This window comes from Nannospalax galili, unplaced genomic scaffold, assembly GCF_000622305.1.
Source record: "Nannospalax galili isolate Female #2095 unplaced genomic scaffold, S.galili_v1.0 scaffold531, whole genome shotgun sequence".
In the NCBI taxonomy this organism is placed as follows: Eukaryota; Metazoa; Chordata; class Mammalia; order Rodentia; family Spalacidae; genus Nannospalax; species Nannospalax galili.
This window is the reverse complement of record NW_008329325.1, coordinates 146,183-164,145: the sequence shown is the minus strand read 5'-3', so window position 1 is coordinate 164,145 and position 17,963 is coordinate 146,183. Positions and strand designations below refer to the sequence as shown.

The window sequence follows — 17,963 nt, the reverse complement described above, 5'->3', positions numbered from 1 at the left end:
GGGCAAGACTTTTATTACCTGAGAAGAAAGACGGAGGAGGAAGGCTTTCCTCTAGCTGTGGAGACTGATACTGTCATTCACTTCTTAGATTAGACTGGAGACCAACGGCATACCCCTCCCCAATATGTATACCTCAGCAAAATTCAAAAACTAAAAATCATTAAAATAGCATTTTATTTACACGAAGTTGATTGAGTGATCATATAACTTTTCTAAATGACTACTGAGTTGAACTGAAAAACCAAGGGCCTTATTTAAACTAAATAGTCATCTGTGGGATGGTGGGGATTTCCTGTCAATAAACATCACTCTACTGACTTTAGATTTCTCTCTTTAAGTTAGGTACTTCTTTTCTACTTGTGTGAGGCTCACAGAAGTGATGTGGCCGGTGGGGGCAGCTATCAGCTGTCCTTCCTTTCTGATGCTCCTGTCACTTCCCAACACCTGCCATGCTTCCTGTCTTTGATGCTCTCTGACCTCCCCACAAAGGCTCTACACCATGACGGATGTGTCACTCGGGGGCCCCAGTTGAGTGACTCTGAGGTAAACAGGGTAAGGAATCAGTTTTGAGTCCATGAGAGTTGGTCTCTTTTTCCTTGTCCAGATGACTGATAGTACCTCACCTCTTTGTTCCTCTTAGAGAACAAAATCACATCTGATATCAGGCCTAGACTCTGACAGAAACCTCGTGGGGCTTTACAAAGTCTCATCTTGAGAGCTAATATATGAAGCCTTTGCACAGACTGATCTTCCTTCACTTCATAATGAAAATGCTCATAGTATTAGCAGAGGTAGGGATGGTGGTTTGGTGGCTCTAGAGAGCAGCCATAGGATTACACAGTTCCCATCCAATCTCCTATCTCATGATCATGGCCTTGTACCTGTTATCATCCATACCCTCTCCCCTCAGGAGTGGAGATGGTTGTGTCTCAAAGTGTGAGAACTAATGTGAGATCCCTCACAAGAGAGCATGCTGCTGAGCCATGGAACATAAACATCTGCATTACACTGTGTTGTAAGCACCAGCCTCAGACAGGAAACCCCGGGAGTTTGGCTAATTATCTCGGATCATTGTTCACTAAAATAAGGGTCTCTACTTAAATCTACACTGTCAATTAAAAGGGCTATATTGATGCCCATGCTTATTTAACAGTATTAGAGGGAAATAAGTAAATAAGGGTAATTTTCTTTGTTATGGTATGCCGGATATATATTTCATAAGTAAAATTTCAATCAAGACTTGTTGAACAGGAATGATTTAATAAAACACTGATTGAAGCTCTATTTTTCTTTAAAACTAGCAGGCAATTTATTCACAATGGTTGTTTAGTAAAAACCATTTACTATACCATAGTGTTTAGTAAAAACACTATGCTAGTGTATTTTATACATGGTGCTCACTTCTTTTATCCACTTGCCAAACAAAAAGCTGTAATATTATCTTCAAAAGGTAATAAAAATGTTCACAGTAGACACATACTGCAGGAGAAGGGTCAAATTAATTATCATTTCTGATAGATATTATTTAAAGTACCCACCTCTATGCAATGAAGTTAATAAACTAATCTTATAAATAAGTATTGTAAAAATGTTTGCAGGCAGAACATTTCAGTGTGGGGATTTATGGGAGGAACAGACAACTTTCTTGTAAAATATATACATAATTTATTAGTCTCAATGGTATGGGTTTTTTAAAAAAATATTTTATTTATTTTTATTTTATGTGTATGCATGTATTGCCTGCATGTAGATAAGTGCACTGTGTCATGCAATGCCCACAGAGGATAGAAGAGGCTGTTGGATCCCCTGGAACTGGAGTTACGGACAGTTGTTAGCTGCCATGTGGGTGCTGGGATGCGAACCTGGGTCTTCTGCAAGAACAGCCAGTATTCTTAACCGCTGAGCCATCTCTCCAGCCCAATGGTATGGGTTTTAATAAGAGTTTTATTTTAACTTCCACAGTTAGCTGGCATGGTACAATTAGGAAAATAAATGCACTTGTTCAACATAATAATAAAGTCAGAGAACCCGTGTCAAACTTGTTTTTTCATCCTGGTAAGGATAAACAATGTTTTTATCCTGTGCAGTATCTACTACTTTCTGCCTGTTTCTAACACAGCAGAGGTTCTTATTAAGCATGTCACTCCAAAGTGGCTACTTTGAATCAAACTATTTAGGGAAGTAAATTGATAATCCCTCAATCCTGAAAACTACAGACTTACTAGGTATTTTGACTATACTGACTGAAAGACAGGTCTCCATTATGTTTAGAAGAAACTCTACCCACTAACCTTCAGACACTTAAGCCAACCAGGGACAAACCAAGACAAAAACTTACAAATGAACAAGATAAAGCTCAACAATTATTCTAATCTTTTTGAGTCTCAAACTAGGAAACATCTCTCTACTAAAATACATAGTCGACAGCAGCTATTATAGTTATTTGCCAATGTGTTTCAAGCTCCTTTTTAATTCTCAGTATCGTTTCAAAAGGCAGTGCATCTCCTGGTCCCAAGGATGAGGGAGTCACCTGAAGTCACTCTGAATCTCGGTTTCTTTTTCTTTCTTCTTTTTAATCCTTAGCCTCTGAATGAACCGATCATCATGCATTTTCAGAAGAAAAGAACATTGTTCACTCACAAAGGAAAAAGAATTTAAGTCGTGTAAAGTCTTCTTTAAATACAAAAAGGTCACCAGCTCCAGGGAGCAGAGCCATGGGCTTTAATGAAGACTTCAGTGTGCAGGAACAAAGGAGGACTGCATTAGGCTGGGATCCAGTTGTATTTCTTTACTGGTAACAGCATACCTACCTCCTTTTCTCTTTGAAAGAAAACCAGGTAATCAGAAAGGAGTTTTAAAGAGACATAGCTCTGTTTAACCTTTTAAACCTACTTTAAAAAAAACTCTCTAGAGAACAGAAATGCTAAAAATAGCAGAATGGATTGTTTGAAAAACACCTGGCTTTTGTTTTGGTACAAATAAAAAGAATCTATTAAACATAAAAAAATCTGTTTAATCATGTTAAAGATTAAAGCTGTTGATGGGCATCAACCCTTAGTTGCCATCATAAATGAAGAATTTGCTAGGAGCTGCTTTTTGACTGGAAACATCTCCTTGGTGCCAACAGGATAGGGGCTCTGGTTGTAAAGAAACTCTACCCAGAAAAGTTGTGAAATCTGTTTTGCAGATACTTTTCTGATAGGTTATTTCCTGGAAGCAGTGTCATTTTGGGGACCTCTTCCAGAGTCCTCAGAGCACTTGGTGAGGGATGAGAAGGAAGGTGTGCATGTTCTGTTGAGGAAAGTACTTATTCCTGAAATCTCAAATCATCGCTGAGGAGTCTGTTTCTTCTCTTTCCTTTTTTGCTTTGGATTTTTGAGACAGGGTTTCCCCACAGCCCCAGAACTCACTACGTAGACCAGGCTGGCCTCGATCTCACAGAGATCCACCTGCCTCTGCCTCCCAAGTGCTGGGATTCCCATACCCAGGGAATCTGTGTTATTTAAAGGGGATCAAGGATACCCACCTGTGTTACTACTCCTGGGTCCCTATCCTGGTTCTTGATCCTAATTTTGAATTGTCCCTGACAGGTTCAAGAAAGGGGAGGAACCATTAACCCAAGGGGGAGGAGCCTCAAAGTGAAAAAAGGAAGCTGCTGTACCCAGGGAAAGGAAGATGCAGGTCTGGCTCAGTTAGATCCCGAGCTTAGAAACAGCACTTTTTCTTTTCTCTTTTCATTGCATTCGCAACACCAGCAACCCTGACCCCTGCTCACATGAGGAAGAGGGATGCATGATTTCCTCACAGAAGTCACCTTGATGACTGGAATTCTCTGCCTCTATGTATGTAACCGAGGCCTCTGTGGCCACTCCTGAGTATCTGCCATTCTTTAGCCCATGGCACAGAGTGAACCCATTTGGGAAAAGAACCCCCACAAACAGTTCACTCTTTCAAAGCTACCCAACTGTGCCAAGAGGGACTAAGCCCTAGGAGTAGGTGTCTTTTGACTCTGCTTTATATTTCTTCTTCATGGATGTTTTGGGGAACCTTTTCTAAGTGGGGTGGATAGAAAGACAATTCGTAAAATATGTGACAAGATGTTATTCAGTTAAACATTTACTGAGACAAAAATTTTAAAGTCTGGCAGTGCTGAGCTATCATGCTACTTATTAGGGGATGGTGAGTTATGAATTTCCTCCAGCCTCAAATTCCTCTCTGGAACCTTGCCCTTGTCACCTTGCAGGGCTGCTGTGACCAAGGGCCCCATTATCACAGCTCTTCCCAGGGTGTTGATAGGCAGCAGGTGCCGTAACACACAGGCAGGACAGTAGGCACAGTGTTTTCACAGTGCAGGCGCGACCAGTGGCTCATGAAATCAATTTTGTGGCTCGTGATCATCATTTTGTCTTTTATATGAGCTAGACTAGAATAAATAGAAGAGAAAATAGCAAGGCACAAAGTGGAGTAATAATGCTTTATGAGGCTTCTGTTTCTAAGCATGTGGGTGTGTGGGGGCATGCACACGACACAGAGGCATTGGGATACAACGTGGAGTTTTTCCTGTTGGCCACAGCACATAGTTTTAAAGTAGAGTGATTCAGAGGCTCAGGAGCTGGCACTGGGAATCTCTGAATTTTCTTTGAATCCTGGCTCTGTGACTTCCTTATTAAATGGGTTCAGCGCTCTGTACCTCAGCTTTCGGTTCTTGTCATGTGAGGGTGACAACAGAATTGGTGGAAGGGCTGAAAGGTTAGGAAGAAGTGTAAACATGAAGGACACATGTAAGAAAGGATGTCTCCTGTAACTTGTCCGGGCTGCAACAACCATTAGAGCAGTGGAAAGGAGATACTCAGACAGGTCTCAGGATGGAGGGAAATGGTAAGGAATGTTGGCAGGACAGAGAACAAACAGAAAAGGAGTTCTTAGGGAGAAGTTAATGGGTACAGAGGCAGTGGTCAGGAAAAACTCTGTCCTTGTGAGAAAAACATTAGATATTTTTTTTGTCATGGTTTACCTTAGAAGTTCTCTGTGTGTAGGTATATGTATGTGTATGCATGTGTATGCATGACTGTGGGTAATGCTTCTGAGGCATTTTATTTTTCTGTTACAATAACTGTAATTAATTTGGTTTAAAGCCAATCATCAGGGTTGGGGAGATGGCTCAGCGGTTAAGAGCACTGGCTATTCTTGCAGAAGACACATGTTCAAATCCAAGCACCCACACGGTGGCTAAAAACCATCAATAACTCCAGTTCCAGGGGATCCGATGTGGGCACTGTACAACACGGATAAGCTTATACACCCGCAGAGGTATAACACTGATATACATAAATAAAATTTTTTTTAAAAAAGACAGTCACGCCGGGCATGGTGGTGCACACCTTTAATCCCAGCAGAGGCAGGCGGATCTCTGTGAGTTCAAGGCCAGCCTGGTCTACATAGTGAGTTCCAGGACAGGTGGGTTACAGGGAGACCCTGCTTCAAAAAGACAAAAAAAAAAACAAAAAAAACAAAAAAACAAACAAACAAACAAAAAAAGACAGTCATGCTGGGCATGGTGGCGCTCGCCTTTAATCCCAGCACTCGGGAGGCAGAGGCAGGCGGATCTTTGTGAGTTTGAGGCCAGCCTGGTCTACATAGTGAGTTCCAGGACAGCTGGGGCTACAAGGAAACCCTGTCTCAAAAAAAAAAAAAAAAAAAAAAAAGATAATCATCAGGGATTACAAGAACATAAACAGAAATTAATGAGCCAAGTCCTCCTAGAATACGCTAATATTTTTAGTTAAATAGCCATCATACCTAAGAGGCCAGTACTCTAATCTTTAATAACAGAGTTGCTATTTATTGAACATTCCTGAGAATGCAGACATTGGGCCACATGCATTTCTCATGCAGTCAATTCATGAGAAATCTGTGAAGTAATAAGGACTAAGACCAGGAAGCTAGGTGACTTCATCAAGCAGAGAAATGAAAATATGGGACACACTGTCACCAAGCACATGCGCTGAAACAGTCTATCCTGGTCCCTTTTGTATATTGCACGTTCTCTCTTATCAACCAGCATTGCATCTTGGAGATACAGACATATAATGGTGCAATATAAAGGTTCTGTGTTTACTATGCTTAGCGATCATGAGCTACAAAGATACAAAGTTTAGCACTGTTTGGTGAATGCATTCTCTGGAGTTGATGCACAGAGCATTTGCACAAAAGGAGGGTGGGAACTCATGGAACAGAACCAAAACCCAGTGATGTCAAGGTGTATTTAGCTTTTGCTCAGATGTGCTTCCAAAACATTCCCAGCAGAGCCAAGAATCATCCAACGCTACTTCTTTATTTAGAGTTCTTTTATGTACACAAGTATACAACCATTTTTTATTAAGCAGCATTAAAAGTAGTACAGGGCACGTTTCTAGAGCCTTTCATCCAAGGATCTGAAAGACATGCCTATGATCTTGGTTAAATAAATGTCCTCTGGCCCATTTCTGAGATGGGTACAGCCAAAAAATTCAACTTGGGAATTTAAACTCTGGTGATCAGAGAGCAATTTGTGGGAATCAGTTCTCATTCTTCACCATGTGGGCAATGGGACTGATCGGGCTTGGTGGCAAGTACCTTTATTCACTGAGCCATCTCGGCCCTTCCCCTTTTCATTTTAAAGCTTACAGTGGTACTAAGTATGCTTGTGTTTGTTTTCAGTGGTCATCACCATCAATCCTAGGACTTCTTTTTTAACCTTATAAAACTGAAACCCTGTACCTATTAAACAAAACTACTTCCTATCTCTCCCTTCCCTCAGCCCCAGATGGACACAGTCTCCTCTGTGTCTCCATGAATTTGAATATTCTAAATACCTCACATGAGTGGAACTACTCAGCATTTGTCATTTTGTGAATGGCTGGTTTCAAGTAGCACGATGTTTTCAGAGTTTACCCATGTTGGAGCATGTATCAGAATTTCCTTCCTTTCTAATGCTGAATAACTTCCCATTGTTTGTAGAAACCACGCTTTGTTTTTAGCTATTCATCTGTTGATGGACATCTGGGTGGCTTCCACTTCTTGACTACTGTGAATAGCGCTATTAATAGGTCTAAACTAGTATCTCCTCAAGACCCTGCATTCTATTCTTTTGGGTATATATTCTGAAGTGGAATTACTAGATAATATGGTAGCTCTATTTTCAGTCTTATGAGGGGCCTCTATACTGTTTTCTACAGCAGTTGTACCATTTTACATCCCCATCAGCAGAGCACAAAGGTTCTAATTTTTCCACATCCTTACCACCAAGGGGTGGTATCTCATCATGGATTCTAATGTACATTCTTCAAGCAACTTCTATTATTTTAGACATCAAGGGTAGGTAACAATAGCTGTACTTGGTCATAGGATCAAAGCCCACATTCTTCTTTTGGGGTGTTAGGTTCTCTATAATTCATAACAAGCAAACACTTAAAGACCCATTATAGCAACATGCTCAGAAAGCATGGCTGCCAAGCTCTTTTTCCTTTGTCTCCACTCTGAATTTCTCATCTCAGGAATAAGCATGCATGGTGTGTGTGTGTGTGTGTGTGTGTGTGTGTGTGTATGTGTGTGTTGGGGGGGGTCGTCAGGTTCCCTTGATGGTCAGAAGACTGCATAATGTGATACATGCCAAAGCAGAAACTCCAAACATCAAGCCTGGAGCTGAATATGTCCAAGTGTCAAAGCTGAGGGCAGGGTGAAGCCACGAGGATCCACAACTGCAGGTCCCAGGCCTGTGGGGACAGGCTCTATGCGGCCTGTGGCTATCAACCCAGAAGACAGTAACTACTCAATAAAGACTTTCTGAATTTATGCTGAATAGAACCAAAAGCAACTAAACTAAAAGCTTCTAGTGTAAGTAATCTAATTTCTGGGACAGTCTCTGTAAGTCTTTCACTATGAAACAGAAACAAAGAACAGAAAAAACATCCCTCCCAAGGGGAAATAGCAACTCAAACCTCTGCCACCAGGGCAGCCAGGTACTGGGCTTGTGTGAGGCACTCTGCCTGCACTGACATATTTAGCCTCCACAACAGTTTTCAGAGGTGATACCACTACCTGCCTGGTAAGGAGAAAATGGTAACACAGAGAGATGCAACTCCTTCCCCATCTCCCCATGACTCTGTACTGCTACCCTGGCTAAAATCACTTACCAACATCTAGATTCTAAAAGTGCCAACAAAGCAACTGGGCCTAGTGGCATATGCTCTGTAACTCTCACAGCCCCTCAGGTTCACAGAAGGCCCTGCATGGGGATATCTGAGCTTTATTTCCTAAGAGCTAAAGTTCTGCATTGAGACACTTACAACCCATGCTTCCCCACTGAAGGCTTGGGCAGAATTATGTAGTTATCAATGGATAAAACTGTGGCACTGAAAAGATGCTTAATCCAGAAATGAATCTAGGTAAACTCTCTCTCTCTCTCTCTCTCTCTCTCTCTCTCTCTCTCCCCCCTCCCCCACTCTCTCCCCGCCCCTCTGGTATCTATGAAAATACCCCTTGAAAATACCTATTAAATTATGTCCTATTGGCTATGGGATCAATCCTTTCATCCAATTAAAAAATTAGGGACTAGAGAGATGGCTCAGCGGTTAAGAGCACTGGTTGTTCTCGCAGGAGACCCAGGTTTGAATCCCAGCACCCACATGGCAGCGAACAACTGTCCGTAACTCCAGTCCCAGGGGATCTAACAGCCTCTTCTGTCCTCTGAGGGCACTGCATGACACAGAAAAAACCTAGTAATAAAATTAAGAGCAATTAAACTTCAGTGCCCTTGTAAAAGGAACATGTGTGGACGCTCTGACTTGCATACCTGAGGTATGATTGACATTTTCTTCCTTAAATCGTGGAGTCCAATTTCACTTGTCAAGATCTTATCAATCCAAATTTTACCTTCAGGTTCTGACAATCTGAAAAGGGCTGAGATGAGGGAACTTTTTCCAGCTCCCGTCCTTCCCACAATTCCAACCTAGAAAGAAAGAGATCCAAGAGGAGGGATGACACATTAACCATATGAGACCAGCCTAGGAGAATTAGGTTTTGAAGGTGAATCATGAAGCTTTCTATTTGTGTGTTGTCTAAAAATTCCTCCACCTCAGCTTGGCTGGTATGTGAGGCCAGGCAGTTCGTTATGGTGGGGGCTGTCCTGGCCCTGTGGGATGTTTATTAGTATATTTGGACTGTCCTTTCCAGATGCCAGTAGCAGCCCCCAAACTGTGACAACCTAAAAAGTCAGGTCTTGACAAATGTCTGGGGGGGGGCACCCCTGGGTGAGACCTACTAGGTACACGAGTCAAAAGAATGGCAAAGGCAGAGCCAGAAGCTTCCTCAGCAGGGGCTGAGAAGACAGTTTTTTTCCATGAGCTTCACTTCTAAGGTCTGAGATATGCTGAACCTTGAGAGCTGCTTGTATAATTTCACAGAGGCGTTAACAAGCCATGCCAGGAGTGTTATCCACAAAGAAGTGTGTTTTTTCCCAGAGTTCTATCATTTACGATGAATTAATCTTCGATAGAGAAACTAAATCACTTGTGCATATCATTTATTTGGTTATGTTGTGTCTTGAGAGGAAATGCAGGTCTCCACATCTTAGAAGATAGTAATCAGTAGCCAAAACACACATAATGAGATCAACAACAACAGCACCACAAACAGCATTTGATATTTACATGGAGCCTTTCATCTGAGCAGTTCAAAAGGCATTTTACAAACCAATTAATACTTACAATTGCCCCTTGGGAAAGATTTGTGTGAAGAATCATTCCTCTTATTAAAGTCAGAACAGAGAGAAACGAAGTGTGCTGACAATAAGATCAAAGCAGCAATATAACACAGGTGAAATACTGGTCAGAGATGAAACTACATTGCAGAAACTGGCTTTAGGAGTGTGCACTTAAACCTGTGAGCAGAAAACTGGCCTTTTCTCCAGTGAGCTTGATCAACTGGGAAAAGCATCCAAAGGGATGACATCATCATTATTAAAAATCTGGAGTCAGGCTGGAGAGATGGCCCAGCGATTAAGTGCACTGACTGCTCTTGCAGAGGACCTGCATTCGATTCCCAGCACCCACATGGCAGCTAAAAACCATATAACTCCAGTTTCAGGGGATCTGACACCTTCTTCTGACCTTTAAGGGCATTGCACAACACAGGTACACTTACACACATACAAGCAATACACTCATATATAAAATAAAAATAATAAAAATTATTAAAAAAACTAAAAATCTGGAGTCAATGAAGTGCATTCAACATGCTTTCTATCATTTGTAAACTATCTCAATAGATTTTAAAAACACTACTTTAAACAGAGAGGAACTGAATTATATTGCACAGTAGTTACATTCTGGGAATTTTAAATGTTATTTGAATACTTTCAAATAAGATCAATAATGGTCTTTCAGAAAATAACCAAGAGCTGTAAGAGAACTGTTTTTATCTTTTTTTCCTTTTAAAGATTTATTTTTATTTTATGCTTATGTTTGAGTGCATGAATGCATGTATGTGCACCACATGCATGCCCGGTGTCTGCAGAGGCCAGAAGAGGGTGTCAACTACCCTGGAACTGGAATTACAGGCAACTGTGAGCTGCCATGTAGGTGCTGGGAATTGAATTGGGTCCTCTGCAATAGCAGTCAGTGCTCAGAGCAACTGAACCATCACTCCAGTCCTTTATCTAAGTTTCTGAAACCTCTGTAGATATTATCTGCCTTTTGGGAAATGCCAACTTTATTTTATCTGTGGGCTAGTTTTTACACATAAGTGTATCTTTATATACACAAGTGGTTCACCTGATCTCTCTAATCCCTGGGTATTCTCTTATGTAAACTGTGAAGACAGAGGTAAATCCATGTTTGTGAGACCACTAGGACAATCACATTTACCAGATACCTGGGAAACTGATCCACTGGTAAAAACTCAAACCATTGTAGACTATGGGGGAATGGCTGGATCTGTCCATAAAAGGCAGGGGACACTGAGGGCTACCTATGACCACAGAACTGTGAGCTCTGAACATACGTGAGGAAACTGAGAGAAAACAAAAAATCCTGGTCATTCCTCTCTATCAATGTTGTTAAACTATCATCAAAAGACCTTCATGGGTCAAACCACCGAAGTGGAAACTCAGACACAGTCTAATCTTAGCTACTTTTCAATTGTGTTTGTGTTTTCCCAACTTAGATAAGGCTGGTCTCCAACAACCACATCAACATGTTAAGACTTAAAAAAAATATCATGTGAATGTGTGTGTGCGTATGTGTTTTGGGGGGATATGTGCATATGAATACAGGTGTCCACAGAGGCCAAAGGTATCTGATTCCCAGGAGCTGGAGCTCCATGTGGGTGCTGGGAATCGAACTCATGTCCTCTGGAAGAGTAGTATGTATTCTTAACCACTGAGAAGTCTCTCCAGTCCTGACACATTAGACTTTTTACATGAATCTTTTTTTTTTTTTTTTTTTTTTTGAGACAGGGTCTCCCTATAGCCCCAGATGGCCTGGAACTCACTATGTAGACAAGGCTGGCCTTGAATTCACAGACATGGATCTCTTTTCATACTCCAAGCTCAATGTTCCACTCTTTAAACAGCTGCTTCCAACTTCTTCACCATAGTTCCTAGCTTCTTCACCAAGCTCCCTGGTGCTAAGCATCCATTTACTTTCCACTTCCTCCTAGGTAGCCTGGCACCAAGCCTGAAGTCTCTACCTGTTTCTTGACTTGATCCTGTTGTTTTCACTTCTCATAGCCACCTGCCAAGGCCATATTACCTTCTAAAAAACAAATAAACTTGTCCTATTAAAATCAGAGCAATAAATTTGGAAAGTAAATAAACACTAGCCTTAATGTCAGCATTCCTACAGAACCATGCTTCACACGTGGAAATGTCTGTGTGAATGTACATGTGTATGCACATGTGTATGTGTGTGGTAGGTATTCCTAGGTGACAGACTCATGTATTTAACCAAAATGGGATTAATATGAATGTATTGTGACACTCTGTGGTTATTTACAAGTTCATATACATAGTTGAGGCACACATACTATTAAAGTGCATATGATGATTTATTTCACTCTTACTTGTGGATGCTTTAGCTGCCTCCAAAACCTTTTGCTATCATAAACAGTATCATGTTAAACATCCTTGAAGCTACATCTTTGCAAACCACCTTAATTATTTACCTAAGATAAATCCCTAGGCATGGAACTACTGAGCTGCAGGTATGAACACCTCAAAAGAAACTGCTGAGTCCTGCCAAATCACCCTCCAGAAACAGGATCCCGATCTCCACTGTTCCCCGTTGCCCTGCACATCCCCAACCTGGGTGTTACAACTTTGTTTTAATCATCATTAAAGTTTGATTCCCCAAAGTAGAATCACTTTCCTCATTATGTCTCTCCACGAGCACAAGATAGCTGTTCACTTCCTGCCTCCTGTGTCTTCTCTGCTGTCTCTGAGCACTTCTTTCTCAGATTCAACCTCCAAAGTGTAGCTCTATGTCTGTTTTTCCACATAGGAAACCTCGATAGATCACTTCTGACCTACTTTTCCATCTTTAGCTCCAGAGTGTAAGTGAAGGCCCAAGCCCTTCACTCCCAAGAGGACATGTTCTCTGAGGAAAGACACAGTTGTCTACAGGAAGAACGGGCACCCCGGCACAGGCTGGGAGAGAAGCTGAGGCTGGTAGGTCACTGGGCAGAGAGAGCAGAACCAGTGTCCTGTTTCAGGGCAGTGAGACCACACTTATTTAAAAGTGTGCACACGGGTGCATGTGTATCACAGTGTGTGTGTAGGTCAGTCCATGCTCTTCTTCCACCATGTGGGTTCTCAGGATCAAACTCAGGTTGTCGGGTTTCACAAGTGCCTGTACCCACTGTGCCATCATCTCTTTGGCCCTGAGACTAGTTTTATATGTAGTCAGGTGATGAAAGAACTCAAGGTCAGGGGCTGGAGAGATAGCTCAGCAGTTAAGAGTACTGGCTGTTCTTACAGAGGACCCAGGTTTGAATCCCAGCACCTACATGGTGCCTAAAAACCATCTGTCCTCTATGGGCATTGCATGACATGGGTGCACTTACACACATGCAGGCATAGCACTCATACACATAAAATAAAAATACATCAAAAAATAGTTTTAAAAAAAAGAACTCAAGGTCTAGCAGTATATGGGCTGATTTGTCTCAGACTGCTGGGAGGAGGGTGGTTGGACTGTAGGTAAAAATGGTCTGTGACAGAGGATGCTACTGGAAAGATGCAAATTCATGTATAAACTTGAGATCAGAAAGAAATAAATTATAACATTATGACGGACAGAATATAGACGTCACACACACACACACATATATACATGCACCAAGATTTTAGCCTAGACTTTCATGTTCTGACCCAGGAGAGGGTGGGGTAATCCATGATACCAATTTCAAGGTGTAGGAAGAAGTTTCTTAGACATCACGTGACAGAAAGTGTCTTTATTCCTAGCAAGACCCACAAAATGCATATGTTTCAGGCAGAGCTAGGACTGGGGGGAGAGGCTGGGGAAGTGGGTCCTACACAAGAGAGAGGTGGGCTCTCTGAGAAAACATTATGTAAAAAAGGAGAAAGGATAGGAAACTAATATTTTTGCACATTATAGCAAGGTCTAGCACACATATGTAAAAATGTATTATCAAAGTAATAGCTCCAAGCAAGAAAAAAAATATAATAAACCCAAATCAATCTACCTGTAGAGCCGGAAAATGCTTTCAAATGGCCCAGTACTCTCTCAAATGATCAAATCAACCACAAAATCACCTAATGAAAAATGCAGCCGGTGCTTAGAATCTGACCAGGAGACCCAGGGTGCTATTTATCTCATTTTTGTTCTTTATTTTTACTTGCCTAGTTCTTCCTCAAATTAAGAACCTGCTTAGTAGTGATTACAGTTTCCTGTTTACTGCAACTTCTAGGGATCTCAGCAGGGGAAATCACTGAAAGAGAATAAAGAATTTCTGCTGTATCAGCATAGTCCCACGTCGAGGCCTGAAATGTTGTCTCCCACAAACCAATCCAACACAGAAAGGACTTGAAAATGGGGGGCTAGACAAAGGTGTAAGAAGGGGGAACCCCATGGGTGTAGGAATAGGAGAAAATTCCATGATGCTACTGCTTTCGTGCAGGCAGCCTGTAAACATGTATTCATACACTACGCTAAGGCAACAGACTGCACACAGACACACACACAGACACAAACCCCAAACAAAAGTCAAGTTATTGTAGATACTGTAATTCAACCTTCAAATTCCCAATCTTTTAGCATCTCAGGTAATCCTATGGTTTTGGGGGTGTTTTAAGATAGAAAACAAGTCTGTGGATATGAGTTGTTTTCTAGCTTGTTCAACAGAGTTCCTTAGGTAATTCATTTTCCGTGGCTTCAAGGGAACTTGAAGACAGGTGCAAATTAAGAGAATTATGCTTGCAACGTCAGATCTGATAAGCACATTGTCTGCAAGACAGCAAGCATCCTACAGTGCTTTCAAGAACATCAACACAGACGCTTGCCTCTCATCAAAGCTGAAGCTCCTGCTTTGCCCATATAGTCCTCCCCATCCTCAAACCTACAAGGAAGCTGTGGAAATAATTAGGAGTGGGCTTTTGCCAAGTGACTTACTAAAGCTGTTCCTTGTGTACCCTTTGGGCACCAAGGTGTACATTTATTCTTTTATGTCACAAGGGTATCACTCATTAAATCACAGCTGTGATTAGGCCATTAAATGGGTCTGTGGCAGGAAGAGTTTAGAGCTGGCAAAGTATTTAACACTCCAGGGGATAGGACGTTGAGCAATGGCAGAGTGCTTGCCTAACACACGCATGTCCCTGTGTTCGATCCACAGAAACACACATGCACGCACACACACACACACACGCACACACACACACACACACACAGGATTGGGGAAGCGAGAATTTTCCACTCCCATCTAGGGGAAGGGTTGTCTCAGAGCTGTCCTATGAAGGGTTTTGTTACAAGTTTCTTCCTGTCTGCATAGTGTACTCTCACTCATGTTCATAGTCAGCTGTTCATGCCCTGCAGGATGCCATTTACTGGATGTGCTGCATAGCTTCAATTGTCAACTGGACATACCTGGGAGGAAGGAACCTCAATTGGGGAATTGTCTCTATCAGGCTGGCCCGTGGGCATGGCAATGGGGCATTTTTTTGACTGTTGAGTGATGTGTGAGGGCCCAGCCCACTGCCAGTGCCACCCCTGGGCAGGTGGTCCAGGGTTGTATAAGAATGCAGGCTGAGCACAGGCCAGAGGAGCAAGCCAGTAAGCAGCGTTCCTCATGGTCTGTGCTTAAGCTTATGCCTCTAGGTTCCTGCCATGAGTTCCTGTCCTGGCCTCCCTTCATGTTGGACTATAAGCTGTAAGATGAAATAATCCTTTTCCTCCCCAAGTCGGTTTGGTCAGTGTTTTATCACAGCAATAAAGAAGCCAACTAGAATACTGGGGAACAAGGGACAATATAAAATGTTCCCTAATTTAAGAAGCCCCGGGTGCTATGAGATCCAGAACTAAAAATCATGCCATAGTGCTTATTTCAAAACTGTGGCAAACTGTATTTGTCTTAGTTACTTTGCCAGTTGCTGTAATAAAACACCCTGAAAAAGCAAGAAGAAAAGGTTTAGTATTTCAAGATGTAGTCCACCATGGTGGGGAAGTGACACAGCAGGAGCATGAGGTCACATTGCATCCACAGTCAGGAAGCACAGTGATGAAGCTGGTGCTCAGCTCTTTTCTTCGTTTTTTATATGGTCTAGGATCCCAACTGAAGAAACGGTACTACCCACAGTGGCTGGGTCCTCTTGCCTCAGCTAACCTAACAAAGATAATCCTCCACCTAGAGGCCAGTCTCCCAAATAATACAGATCTCATCAAATTGTCAATTGAGGTTAACTATCACAGTATTTTATGCACTTTCAAAATTGTGGTTAAAATAACATAAAATTCATCACTGTAACAATTCTAAGTGTGCAGGTCAATAGCATTAGTTATATCACCACTGTGTGCAGCCTTCATTGTTACCCATTCCCAGAACGATTTCTGTTTAGCAAGACAAGAACTCTGTACCTACTAAGCAACTCCCCATCCCCTGCATCCCCCATCTCTGGAAACCATCAATCTCCTTCATGTTTCTGTGAGTTGGACAACTCCAGGTGGTACATACTAGTGACCCCTATGATTCTGTGCTCTTGTGGCTTCTTTTACTTGGTGTAATGCCCTCAAAGCCCAGCCATACTATAGAATGTCAGAATTTCCTTCCTTCTTAAGACTAACATCACCTGCACGTCAGCATACTGCCTATGCAATGGATACTTAGGTGGCTCTTACCTTTTAGCTATCGTGAGTGATGCTGCTATGAACACGGGTGCACCAAAAACACTACCTTAGCATCTACAAGATGATATGAAAGAAGATGCTTCACAGAAGTAGATAGTTTACTGGAATGAGAACTGTTAAAAATCAGTGCAGGTTTGTAGAAAGGTATTGGCACAACATTACCCTTAGAAGAACCTAACAGGAGAGTCATTCGCTCATGGCCACAGTCAGCCATGGTGGGGCTCTGAAGTAGAAGGACATTAGGAAATAACTGCCATGCCTAACACGATGGTGTTTCTGAATGAAGAAGAGAGACATTCTTCAGGTCAACAGGACAAAAGGAGTTTCTAACTCTTATAGGTTTGCTTGGTGGAGGGAGAACAAGTTCCATACCACTAACCTAGCCGAGGCGTACAGAGGCAGGCACCAAGTAGGACCATAAATTTATTCTGTATCTGAAAGGGGGAGGAAAGAGCTGCAAGGCCACAGCCCAGGTTCTTATCAACTCAGTCTGGGGAGGGAGCGACTACAGGAGGTGTGATCTGAGTTCTAGAAGAAAGAAAACAGAGAATCTGTAACCTAACAAAAACGAGGAGAGTCTAGCAATCAAACAACAGCAGGAGAGGGAATACGAGGCTAGAACAGCAGGTGCACATTGGGAGCCAGAAGGCAAAGGCTTTGGCATACCCTGTATATGGGGGCACATTACTACGTTAGGAGCCAAGGCTGGAGAAGTATGTCCAGGAAAGGCTTCTCATTGCCTGATTTGTTATAGTCCTACCTCTCCAAGAGCCAGCTCTGGTCCTGGCCAAGGGCATCAGACCACAAGTAAAAGGCTATTGAATGGGTGCACACGCTGGCAGACCAACCCACAAGCCTCCCCACAGCCCACCCTGCCTTTCTTTTCATCCACTCTGCCTCAGTGTTGGTTAGGGTTATCTCTGGCTGCTGAGCTGTAGTAGGGTTATGGCTTTGGGGCTTTTCCTTGTTGACTGAGAATTCACTCTGCAGTTCTACCAGAGTGGGTTTGGGTCTGGGGTCTGGAGCATCACAACAGCAACAACACCACCAGAACAGAAGCCACTAGTGGACCACAGAGTATCAATTCTGCATTTCAGAAAGGGATTAAAGTGGGAGGTAGGGAAGAAAAATAAGCAAGGGTATCCAACTTTTGACATTGCGACATGACTTGTCATCTGCCATGTACAATTGAGTTAAAAGAAATCTCATGTTTTCAGTTCTGTGTTTGGTGGTATTCGCAGCTAACCTGAGCTTCGTGCAGCCTTGGACTGTGGACTGGACCCAGCTGGGAGAAGAGCAAGAAAGACTAAGGAAACAGACTAGTGGCAAAGGGTAAGAGGGGACGGGGGCTGGAGTGTAAAATGAAATGGGAGAAAAGCACTTTATCTAGCAACATAGGAGTAAGAGCAACATAAAGAACTAATCACAGGAGCCTGAGTGACAATGAGCCAGGGTTGACTTTCTAGAGGTAATTATGAATTATTGGGTCAGATATAGTATCTCGAATCAGGTTAAATCTCAGTCCTGGTACCCAGCGTGCCTCAACCTCTTTGAGGCAGGTTCACT

At 42.3% G+C, this 17,963-nt stretch overlaps 1 protein-coding gene across 1 annotated transcript in view; it reads right to left on the bottom strand.

Annotated features, from left to right (window-relative positions):
* LOC103736833 (multidrug resistance-associated protein 4) overlaps positions 1 to 17,963 on the bottom strand; it is a gene marked incomplete at its 5' end in the record, with an annotated part of 179,677 nt that overhangs the window by 30,140 nt on the left and 131,574 nt on the right. Inside the window, 1 exon segment of the mRNA XM_008836399.3 lies at positions 8,834 to 8,989. Coding sequence (XP_008834621.2) covers positions 8,834 to 8,989 — 156 coding nt within the window.